Genomic DNA, 12,422 nt, shown 5'->3' with positions numbered 1-12,422 from the left:
GGACATAAACTCTGAATGTTCTAGTTTCTGTTTCAGTAATACAGGTTCAGTCAGGATAGTCTAGGGTCTGCTCTGGTAATAACAACGACAAATAAAATCTCAGTGACTTAGAACAATTAAGGTTCTCACTTTTGCCCCATGTGTCCATCATAGGTCCCCTGAGGGGTTCAGCTCTGTCACCTTTACTGAAGGACCTGCATCTCTGTGCTTCCATGATTGCCAAAGGCCAGAAAAGGGAAACTTGGTGAATTGTACACCGGCTCTTTCACTCACATCTCATTGGCTAAAACAAGTCACATGACCACTCCTAACTCCAAGGGGGCAGGGAAGTGCTTTTCTACCAGGCATCTGGAGAGGAAATCAGAAATATTTGTTGGTCAGCACTAATGACTACACTTAATAACCCACAGTGCAGATTTATTAAGGGAAGCAGGACCTTTTGAGACTGTCGCTGACGAGCATCTTTTGTTGCATGACTAGCATTTGTTTTTTCATTTCACCTTTTCTGTTATGCTACTGAGTTCTTTGTTAGAACCCCCAAGGCGGGTGGGTATCAGTCAACAGGTCCTGCAGCCTTGACCCCCAGGGGAGACCCCTGTATACCCAAGCCAACGGGCATGTGGAAATCCCTCTTGGAAGAGCTGATATAAGCCCAGGCTGCATTAATAAAAATATAATGTGTAGAGAAAGGGGGAGAATAGTTCTGGTATACCATGGTGTTTGTGGACTCCTTCATTAATTCATTCTGAGTTTGTGGAGCCCCAGGGACATGCCAAGCCCCAGACGCTCTGATCTGGGTACTAAGTTTCAAGAGGGATGTTGAGCAATTGAGATAGCCCTGAGGAGGGGAATCCCCTTATGAAAAGGGGTCTGGAAACCCTGTCCTATGGCCGATCATGTTTAGTCTTTAGGAGAGAAGATGAAGGAGGATGTGCTGTAAGTCTTCAAGAAGGGCTGGCAGGTGGAAGTGGGGTATGTTTATCGTGTGGCTGCCAAAGGCAGGCATCAGATCAATGAGTAAAAGTAAAAGGCAGGCAAATTTCAGCTCAGTCTCTAATTTTCTAGGAAGGAGATTTTCTATCATCCCTTGTTTCAAGATCTAGAATTTCATCTTTAACATTAAATGAAGTAATCTACTTCTTAGAATAAGAGTTGGCTTTTTCCACTAATAATAATATTGATATTATTATTATTTGTATAGCTAATACTTAGAGTCCTTATGATTTATTGTCAGGTACTTTTCTAAGTGCTTTCCATATATTAATTTCCACAACAGTCCTTTGAGTAAGATAAAGTTATTATCATGGCTACTGAGGCACAGAGAGGTTAAGAGTCTTGCCAGAAGTCACACAGCTAATAAGTGGCAGAGTTAGGATTTGAAACCAAGTAGTCTGGCTGCAGATGCTGTGCCTCTAACTACTACACCTACTGCCTCTCATTTCAGTGGTCTTCAGGAGACATTCCCCTTCCTTGGCTGTACTTAGGCGTTAATGTGTTGACTAAGTAGGCTACTGCTACTTAGAAATTTTAATTGTAATTGTATTTGCAGTAATGAAATTTGATCTAATAACTTCATGCTTGCTTGAAAGGAGCCAGCTTCCCCGGTAGTCTCTTCTCCAGAAAACATCCTCGAGCCTTTTTACAGAGCTTCAGTTACAGTGATTGGATCTTTTGGTCTCTTCTGAAGGCCTTTTTCCTGATTCTCAGTGATTTTCTTGAATTGGGAGCTTGTGGCTTAAAGGACCACACCCAGGGGCCCTCATAAAGGCGGAAGCCTTGGCACAGAGAACTCCCAGGCTGTGGTTTTGGTGGTTGGTGCTGTGCGCAGGAGCATTTACTCCTCGGTGCTGGGATGCCCAGGAAGCCACTGACAGATGCCTCTGCAGCTCTTGGGGAAGAGGAGAGAAGCATTCCGGAGCCGTGAGGCTGGCAGCAGGCTGTGTACACTGATCCCCAGGCTCTGTTAACCATTTGATGACGAGGTGGGGCCTGGTTGAGAGTATGCGCTCTGGAAGTTCAGAAGCCTGCTCTGCTCAGAAGCCAGCTGTAAGGCCCCCAAGATCACCTTGGAGTTTCCTAACCAGGGGAGAGGACCCTTGCCTGGCCTGTCTTTCTTTCCTGGGCAACCTAGGAAGTTTAGCTTGTTCCTTCCATTGAGGTCTGAGCAGCCCTTCGTTTTCTTATTGGACTGCTTAGAAAAAAACCACAGCTGGAATTGCTTAGAATTTCATGAGTGGTGTTTGGAGGATAAGACTTTAAAAGATACTATCTTGCTGAAGGTTAGACTTACCTTCCTGACCTTTGACCTCTTTGGGGGTTCACTCTGCAGGTTGCAGGGCAAGACTCTCCAAGGCATATGCTGATTATGCCTGGGGGTGGGGTATCTCCTGCTGCTAGAGATGGCTGTCTCCCATTCCTCCTGCAGTTTCAAGTTGGTGAAAGCTCGCAGTGAGAGATTAAGAGCCCAGGTTGGCAGAGGGGGTGCGCTACAACTCTGAGCTCGGAGGAGTCTGTCCTGTGAGTCCCGGGCTGTGAGGCTGATGTGTTCCTGTCTGTGGCTGATACAGCCAGCACCTTGTCTTTCCAGACTGGCAGTCTTGGGCTAGCTTTGCCTGTTGCATTTTGTTGCCATGGCAGCAGAAAAATGAGGAAAAATGGGAACACCTGGCAAGCAGATGCAGAAACTTGACTGTTCAGTTTTCCTTCCTGGTCTAAGAGACGGTGTTGGTGACAATCACAGGTAAGGGAAGAGGTGATGATGGTGTCCTTAGTTCCTTCAGACACCTGGGTGTTGGCTTGGCTTTTGATGTTGATGTTTCGAAGGGCATTGGCACGGGGGATGCAGTCGTTGCCACACAGCAACCACGTCTCCGGCTGTCTGTACTGAGGAAGATGCTGCAGTGGTGGCTTTGCTGTGTGTGGAAGGGAGGCTGCTGCTCGCACAGTGATTTTGTCTTCCTGTGACTGCCCTCCTTGACCTCCTCTCAATCTTGGAAGTACCCAGATCTCCATTAGAAAAGGCTATTTCCTACTGTGTAAAGTGGCTGCCTGGTTATCCGGGAGGAGCAGATTTGCTTAGAAAAGGGCTTGCCAAAGGCTGGGGTTAGAATTGTAGCATCTCTGAAACAGCAGAACAAAGGTGAAGAGGACAGTAGAGGTCAAAGTCTGGTTCTCCCTCGGCATAGACAGAGACATGGAGCCTGGACAGCAGAAGAGACTAGACCAGGCTCATACGGCAGAGCGGGACTCAGGCCAAGTTCAGGACAGTGCTTGGGTTTGAAGGTGGGAGAGAGGAACCTTCGAAGCTCGCTGGGTTGTTGCTGTGCCTGGTGAGGGCTGCCTTTTGGGCTGCCGTTTGGGCTGGTTTCCAGCCCCCGAGGTGGTGTGGAGTAGGGGGAGGAATGGGAGCTTGTGTTCAAGAGAGGAGCTGGGGGTGAAGGGGAAGGAATGCAGGAAGCCTTAGCTGAGTAATGAGGCCACAGTCACTGAATGAAAAACCCTGTCAGACAGCCTTCCCCGGGGTGTTGGGAGTGTGTACAGGGAGTGCTGGTGGTCCGTCTGTGTGTCTCTTTCTCTGGGAAGACGGGGTGTGGAGATGTCTGCCTGTTTGGGACAAGAACTTTGTTTTATTCCTGCTTTTCATTGTGTATTGCTCTCCCCAAACCCCTTAGGGTAGTGGGTGTGAGCGGCTTAAAAAATGCTGGTTGTGCTGGTTGTTTGTGAGTGTGCCTGTTCTCGTGCACCCGGTAATCTCAGCTGAGTTCTCCATGTAGAATCCTTGAGGATAGAGCATGAATTGGGGTGCCTATTTTTCTTTCTTTTTTTTTTTTTCAAAAAGGGCTTCAAATGCTTGGCTTTTTTTTAAATTAATTAATTAATTAATTTATTTATTTTTGGCTTTGTTGCGTCTTCGTTTCTGTGCGAGGGCTTTCTCTAGTTGTGGCAAGTGGGGGCCACTCTTCATTGCGGTGCGCGGGCCTCTCTCTATCGCGGCCTCTCTTGTTGCGGAGCACAGGCTCCAGACGCGCAGGCTCAGTAGTTGTGGCTCACGGGCCTAGCTGCTCCGCGGCATGTGGGATCTTCCCGGACCAGGGCTCGAACCCGTGTCCCCTGCATTGACAGGCGGATTCTCAACCACTGAGCCACCAGGGAAGCCCGGGGTGCCTATTTTTCTAGGAATTAATGGGACACAGATGTCATCTAATGATGTCTTCTTCGTAAGAGATTCCTGATTTCTCATAGCTTCCTAACCTCCCATCATAGCCTTGAAGACTCTTGACATTATCCTTCTCCTGGAGAAAGAAAGGGAGGCCAGCCCCACAGCCACAGGGTTATTACACGTTAAAGAAGCCCCAGCGAAGGTGTTTATAGGGCTGTTTATAGGAAATGATTGCTGTTCAGAGGTTAATGGTCTGGTACCTTCAGCTTTCTGGAGAGAAGTGCCTTAGAAATAAAAATAAAGTAAACCTGAGATTTAAATTCTGGAGTCTCCACTGGTAACAGGGACAAACAGTGCTTTTCGTTGAGTGCAGTGCTTCGTGGTTTTCGAAGCGTCATTTCAGTCTACATAACCACCTTGTGAGACGAGAGTTCTTTTCACCTCATTTTGCAAAAGTGGAAATTGAGGCCCAGAATAGTGACGTGACTCTTGGAGAGTCTGTAAGCTGCAGAGCTTTGTTGAGATCCCGTTATTCTGGGCTCGTGGTCTTTCCACCACCCCAGGATCTTCTTGGTTTGGGGGTTGCTCTTGGGGTTGAGAAGAGCAAAAGCCTGTTTCCGCCAGACCTTGGGACTTGCCGTGGGATGGTATCTCTGTGACGAAGCCTAGGTTTTGGAGTCCAGCTTCTCTCTCGGGCAAGTCATTAATCTCTCTGAGCCTCAGTTTCCTCTTTGACAAAATGGAGAAGGTAAAACTGGCTTTGCAAGGGTAAGTGAGATAATGCAGGCAAAGTGCCTGACACAGCAGGTGCAGGACAAATACAGCCTGGTCCCTGGGCTTGCTGGACCTTGTGTACCCGTCCCTAAGGGTTGGTGATACTTGGCCTGGCGACCTACCTGTTGCAACAGCAATAGGGTCTTGCTGTGCCGCCGCTTCAGTCTGCTCCAGTTCCTGATGTTGACTGAGAGGCAGCTGAGGAGCCCATTAACCAAACTCACCTAAATTCAGACCCAGCAGAAAGGAGTGGCTTCTGAATTTATAACTTCTCTCTCTTACTACGTCTGACAGTGTTATATGCATTGCTCCTGGAAATGTAGGAAGCAGAAGCAGCTCCTTTTGTAGATAGGTAAATTGAGGGACAGAGAAAATGACTTCCTGCCCAGGTTCACCTGACACATCCTTGAGGAAGTTCAGAGTAGAATGAAGGTCACTTTCCTCCTGGGCTTCTCCAGACTGATTTTTGTGTGGTTCCAACTTCTTTTGTTCTTTTCAGAGGGGAGGCAATTGAGTTAAAACTCTAGCTCACGGTTTTGAACTTCAGCCCACACCCCTCCGGCAAATAATCAGCATTCATGTAGCCCAAGTCAAGGAAAGAGAAGTCTTTGTTCAAATCATCCCACTGTACTTTGGGATTCAGGATAGCACAGAAACCTGGCACAAAGGCTTTTAAGGTAATAGATTTTATTGAATGACACTAAGAGTCTGCCTTCCCCTCGTGTGTGCAGCTTTTTGTCGCCTCTGCCTGTCGGCATCTGTGTGACTCATGTGCCTGAGGGCATGCTGCCGGGAACCAACCACCTTCACAGCTGCTCAGCTCAGGGCCACAGACTCCTCTTCTCTTCTCTGGGGGAGGGCGCTGTTCTTGAGTAAGACCTGTCAGGAGTCTGGGGAGTTGAGGACAAATCAGTGTCTGCCCTGTCAGACTTTTAAGTGGGGAACACACCTGTAAGACGTAACTGGCTGGAGCAAATGTGCCAGAATGCCCACGTGCAAGTGACTGTTGCTCCTTTCAGAGTTGTCTCTTCAGGAGGCCACACACATGCTCCACTGATGTTCCCACTGCTCCAAATAATGTGGTCAACGACCTCTAGCAGTTTCCATCAGAGCCACCTTTTCAGCCAAGTGAGAAAATTGTTTTTGAGACATTTTTCATATCCTCGTTTTTGAATACCAAATGGTGTCCCAAGGGTGACCACCATCGTTTTTTGGTTTTTTTTTTTTTGTTTTAAACCAGTTGAAATTCCAGATAACTTCTAGTGATTTCCAGAAGTGACAGTCACCCTTGGAGGGACCTAAGAGACCATGGCCCATGCTGAAGAGATTCAGAGGAACATCCTCTGAATGCAGATCTTGTTACTTGGCCAGGTGGGTAGCTGTGTGCGCCTTGTTCTTTCAAAGAGTCAGGTCAGGGACTGCTAGGTAATGGTTGAGTCTATTGCTTGAGTGGGGAGTCCTGGTGAAGACACGCTCCCTGTTTGTAGAGATGACATGCTCCCCTCTCTGGGGCAGATTTAGTTTGGACTTCAGTCCTGTCTGCTAATAAGGCAGCTTTCTCTGGATGTTGCTGAGCAGAGGTCTCTATAGTCACGGAGAATGAAGTTGTCTTCATGTGTTTCTCCCTGTCCTCACCCCGCCACCCCTGTCCCATCCCTCACTAATGTTCAGTGTTGGGGCCACAAACAGTCCTTTTCCAGCTGAAATCTGTTCATACCTGGCTCTCCAGGTGGTAGTCGTACCTTCTTTCCTCACCTACCCAAGACTGCAAGGAAGTCATCTTTCTTCCTGCACCTGTGGCTGGAGGAGCTCCCCGGCCAGCCAGCATCCCAGAAGCTAGTGTAGGGAGGGGACATGGGGTTAGAATACAGGAAGATGACTACAGTTAGAGCTCAAGATTGTAAGGTGCAGAAATGGCAAAAGTGGTGGGCATCTGTCCCGGATTTCCTGAGCAATCACAAATCCAGATAGTCTCTTCTTTGTCTCACAGAGTAGTGATGGCATATCTAGTTGATGGAATGTGATGCAGTCATTTAAAATGACATGGATGAGTTTAAAAGAAAGTAGAGGGACTTCCCTGGTGGTCCAGTGGGTAAGACTGTATGCTCCCAATGCAGGGGGCCCGGGTTCAATCACTGGTCAGCGTACTAGGTCCCCCATGCCGCACCTAAGGGCCCCCGTGCTGCAACTAAAGATCCCACATGCCGCAACTAAGACCTGGTGCAGCCAAATAAATAAATAAATATTTTTTTAAAAAAAGAAGAAGAAGGGCCTCCCTGGTGGCGCGGTGGTTGAGGGTCCGCCTGCTGATGCAGGGGACACGGATTCGTGCCCGGGTCCGGGAAGATCCCACATGCCGCAGAGCGGCTAGGCCCGTGAGCCATGGCCGCTGAGACTGTGCGTCCGGAGCCTGTGCTCCACAACGGGAGAGACCACGACAGTGAGAGGCCCACGTACCGCAAAAAAAAAAAAAAAAAAGAAAAGAAGAAAGGAGAAGATGTTTATATTACAATAAGTTTAAAAATCAACATGCCAAATCGTAAACACAGTATGATCACAATTATATAAAAACAAAAAAGCACACATCCCCCCAAAAAAAACACAGGCATATAAAAAAGAATGAAAGTAAATATACCAAGTATTAAAAATGACTTTTCTGTGGGTAACAGGACTATGGTGATTTTTTTCTTTCGTTTTAGCTTTTTTCTTATATTTCTCAAGTATTCTGTAATAACCGTCATATCAGTGTCTTAAATGGGAGCCAATGAAACTTGATAAAATCCCGAACAAACCTTTCTTACTGTTGGACTTTGTGTCCTGAATTTTGGCTTAGAGATACAGCTGCCGTGACTGAGATAACCTGAGAACTCTCCTTCCTTGTCTCAGCCTCTGTAAATCTGAAGTCAGGCAAGCCCAGGTTCCAGGAAGACGTTTCGGGCATAGTTCTGTCTGGAGGCAGGGGCTGGACAAGGCAGCCTCTCAGAGCCCCTTCCCACCCCCGGTTGGCGATTATCTGTGCTGCACACAGCTTCTGCCAACACTGAGCGGACTCTAAGTGTGGTGACATTCTCTGAGTGGGGAGCAGTAACAAAAGTCTGGCTGGGATGGAGGCCGGGGGCGGGGAATCTGGAGTGAGTGCCTGAGCTGACAAGGAGCCAGTGATCTTTCTCCCTGGTGGGACTTGCACCTCCAGCTGCCAAGCATCCGGCAGGGCCCAGCCGCTTGGAAAGCTGGTGCCCGCTGCAGTGGTCCTGCTGCTGGCACAGCTCAGAGAGCACGGGGGTCACAGCTACTTCCGCGAAGGACTTCCCTAATGGTACAGGGTGTCAGGTCTCTGTCTTGGGGTGTGGGAAGGATCACTTATCCTTTGAGCAGCAGTGATTTTGAAGGAAGCAGCGTGTCTGCAGGGTGGAAACTAGGATTTTCCCTCGTAGCACCCGTGTAAAAGTAAGCCTGGCGAACAGACATCCAGAGCGTGTCTTCCTCAGCTGTGTCTTGCCTGGATCCTCCATCTCCATCTACTCAGGGCCCTGGCCCAGGCCTCCAAATCGGATTTTCTCCACTCCTCAAGCCAAAAGCCTCAGTTTACTGCAGCTACCTGGGTCCTGTTGCCCATCAGAGCAGCAGACAACCCAGCCATAGAATGCTGGGACTTACACTTTGAGGAAGGCTTAGGGATCCTAGAGTTAGCAGGGTCTGGGAAACAAGCGTTGAGCTGTTTAAGGATAGGGATTGGATTGTGTGGAGTCATTCTGCTGCCGCTGCTGCTTTGAAAGACTGGCAAATGCTGGGGCTCCGTGGAGGCAGGTAAGAAGGGTTCTCTGTGATGGCTCTTAAGTGCTATACCATGATGTTCCCAGGGCGCTGGCCCTCCCAGGGCAGGTGGACCTTCTTGGTGGGACGCGTGATGTTGCTGGATGCCGATGGGGACACATCAAGGGGAATGTCACTGGGGATGCAGGCGTGCTTCATTTCTTCGTGCTCTCCAGGCATGGCACAAGGGGTTAATATCTTCAATGGCTCTATTTTGGGGCTAATGGAGTGTTCCTAGAATAAGACTCTTTGTTGAGTAATCTATTTTGGGAGGCAAGCCCCACTGGCATTTATGTAAGCGATTCTATGTATCCGGGGGTGTGGATGTGTGCGCAAGTGGTTTCTTGTTACTAATTAGAAACAGCTTCTTTTGGGAGCCAGGGGAAATGGAGGTGTGTGTGTGTGTGTGTGTAAGGAGTGTGGATTGCTTTTGCTGTAAAGAGTGGGGTAAACCGTGTGGGCCCATCTGATGGGGCAGTTGCCACAAACACCCGAGTAAGAAAGGTGGGGACCTTGGGACAGCAGGCAGCAGTGACCCGGCCCCTTCGTGGGGTGTCAGGCTGTGGAGATTGTCCATCTGTCATGCTCTTGATTCCCTGAAGCATGTGGGTAGGCTGGGTGTCGTGGCCCTCTAACGGCAGTTTGGAGTTAGGTGGTGTCTAGAAGATCTGTCTTGGGCTGTTTAAGGTCCATCAACCAGTTCTAACCTGAAATAAATCTCAGATTCCACTTCCCATTGCGACCTGGCCACTTAATCACTGGATTCCCTTCTGTCTCCCCACAGGCCAAATCCGCATATGTCGAAGCGAGAGAGAAACCAAAGACCGTCCAGCATGGTCAGTGAAACGTCCACGGCTGGGACCACTTCTACCGTGGAGGCCAAGCCTGGCCCCAAGGTGAGCTCCTGGCCACTTCCCCTCTTCTGCATTTTGCCAGGCCCCTTTGTAGCCAGAAACCCGTTTGATCTTCACCATAGTTTTGTGAGGGAGACGTGTAATAAGTATTCTCCCCAGATGACAGATAGGAAATTGTGGCCAGTTGGGGTTATGTCACATGTCCAAGAAAACAGGTGATTGCTGACAGAACCAGGACTGACATCTACGGCCTTGGCCGCATTCTTCATTTTCCTGTCGTGTCTTTGGAGGGCCACACCTCTGTTCACATGTGTGTCAAAGACTGCATGGTGAGATTCACAACAGAAGGGCCCAGAGGTTTCTGTGCCCACGATATGGAAGCACTGACTGAGGAACAGGGAAGAGAACCAGCATTGCAGAGAAGGGGAGGGTGCTGAGGAGTGAACCAGATGGGAGGGGTAAATATCTGGAAATTGGCAAATTCTGTGACCAGACTGTAGCATTGCTCCAGAAAGCCATAGGACATATTAGGGCCAGAAGCTGCTGGTGAAAGTTGATTGAAAAATCCCTTTACATTTTTTTTCCTCTGTGACCCAAACAGGAAGCTTGCTAGCTCTTGCACCCACCTTTTAACTAGGATGCTGCGGCCATGTGCACGCCCATTCTCTGTCTTCTTGCTGTTCTTTTGATCAGAGGGCACTGCTGCATAGATGACGGCGCAGGGAGCCTACAGCCCTCCTATCGTGCAGATGCTTCTTGGGCCTCCCCAAATCCCCCTTGCTGCTAGAGTTCAAGTCTGCTCTTTCCTAGATCATAAAGTCCAGTAAAGTCCACAGCTTTGGGAAGAGGGACCAAGCCATTCGGAGGAACCCCAATGTTCCGGTGGTGGTGAGGGGCTGGTTGCACAAGCAGGTGAGGAGACTGAGGAGGGAGGGGTGGCAGGGAGGTAGTTCTTGCTGAATTCCTTCCTTACCCTGACCCCCGGGAACTGGGAACAGGCTCATAATAAGCTTTCTGTTCCTGAGTTTGTCTGAGGCCAGTAGATCCTGCCCACTGTGCTAAGCGACTTGCTGTTCGTTTTTGTGAGTCGGCAGTCTGCTCAGTGGCTGCAGTTTCCTTCCCCAAACCCACTTAACCACTTTGGTTCCCACTGCTCTTGGCTGTCCTGGGACTCGGGCCCAAGTGTGGGTGGGTCAGTATGAATCCAGCCTTACCGCCAATCCTCTGCCAGCACTTGCCTTCCTGATGTGAAAGAGCCTTTGTTATCATTTGCCTGAAAAATCCCATCTTTTCCTTCCCCCCAGTCTAACACACATACCTGGCATCCTAGCACCTCAGGTTCCAAATCGGCCAAACTCAGCTCACTGTCTCCTCACCCCTCACCTGTCTTTTTCCCCTGAACTGTTTCTTCTGGATCTTGGTGGGGGTACCACCATTTTCCCAGGCACCCAGGTTAGAAACTTCAGCACCATCACCAGCTCCTTCTCCCACGGGCCATCCTTCATCTCTAGCTTCACCACACTTCACCACAACTTCACCAGAGGCAGTTGTTCTGCCTCTGGTCCTCTGGCCTTGGATAGGCTGTGAGCTCCCAGGGTCAGAGAACACGTCCCTTTTGTCTCCTCCCTTCTCTTCTTGCCATCCATCCATTCATCTACCCACCCACCCACCAAGTGCCTGCCGTGTTCTAAGTGCTCTCACAGCAACGACAAAGAGATGAGTAACATGTGGTTCCCGCCCTTGAGGAACTCATGTCATAGTCTGCAGGGGGAAACATAGAAACACCTCTCACGTGTCATGTCATCACCCAGCACAGTCTCTCACATAGCATATTATCCAAAAAAAACACAAATTCTGAGAGCAATGATGTACATTTTTACTAAAGGCTTTGTGGGAAAACAGAGGAAGACATTACCTTTCACACCACACAGAATAAATTCCTAAATGTCCCCTTGAAATCTCCCACAGCTCTCCAGCCTCTTCTGGCCGGTACTCCTCTGGCACCACCCTCTCTTAATGCTTCCCTCTTCCCTCACAGCTCTGCTCTCATTCTCTTTTCTTACCTGAGTAATCTAACCCTCTGACTTTTTCCACTTGCATCCCCGTCTCCGTTAAACAAAAGGATGCTCCTTTGAAATGTGGAGGTAGAGGGAAGGTATTGTAAATAATCCTTCTCCCCAACAGACACCCCCTGGCCCAGGCCCCTCGGCTCCTTGGCTGTAGCTGTAACCAAGGTCTGTGTACAGTGCTGTGGGCACACAGCAGAGAGAATGTAGCTATGCTTGGGGGAGTCCTGAAAGGCTTTCCAGAGGAAATGACATTTGAAGCAGATGTGGAAGGATGGAGAAGAGCTTTTCAGACAAAGCAAGTATCGTATGCCAGATCATCTGGTTAATGCAGAAGATAAAACCAAGAAACGCAGGAGCTTAGCAAGTTTTTAACACTTTAGCAAATGGAGGATGAATAAAATTTTTAAAAATTTAAGCCTGTCAAAAACTTTTGCAGAAGGAAGACAATTTTAACAGCTAAAAATGGCTCTGGAATTTTCCTAGGTTTGGGAGAAAAGTGACCCTAAAACTACTATTTTCCTACCCTAGCCATATTTTAAAAAACTTTTCACAAGAAAATCCAGGTCTTTTTCTGTTGAAAGGAAGGAAAAACACAGCAAAATCACTCCTTTGTGGTAGATAACTGAACTTAGTCAAATGAGAACTTTGCCTCATTGATTAATTAGCTAACTTAAACTCTTTGTTTCATACTATGTAAACCAATTTTCTAATCAGTATAAGTGAAGGTATTTTAGTGTAGCACCTGAATCAGTG

General features: G+C 48.5%; 1 protein-coding gene across 3 annotated transcripts in view; it reads left to right on the top strand.

The window, feature by feature from the left end:
• The window catches only part of PLEKHA7 (pleckstrin homology domain containing A7), a 209,955-nt gene that overhangs the window by 128,503 nt on the left and 69,030 nt on the right, over nucleotides 1-12,422 (top strand). For all 3 annotated transcript variants that reach the window (XM_060018553.1, XM_060018555.1, XM_060018556.1), the window contains exons 5-6: nucleotides 9,531-9,642; nucleotides 10,411-10,512. In XM_060018553.1, coding sequence (XP_059874536.1) covers nucleotides 9,531-9,642; nucleotides 10,411-10,512 — 214 coding nt within the window. The remainder of the gene's footprint in view (nucleotides 1-9,530; nucleotides 9,643-10,410; nucleotides 10,513-12,422) is intronic.

Source organism: Delphinus delphis, chromosome 8, assembly GCF_949987515.2.
Source record: "Delphinus delphis chromosome 8, mDelDel1.2, whole genome shotgun sequence".
NCBI lineage: Eukaryota > Metazoa > Chordata > Mammalia > Artiodactyla > Delphinidae > Delphinus > Delphinus delphis.
Note: the sequence above shows the minus strand (reverse complement) of the source record. Positions and strands in the feature narration are given on the sequence as shown.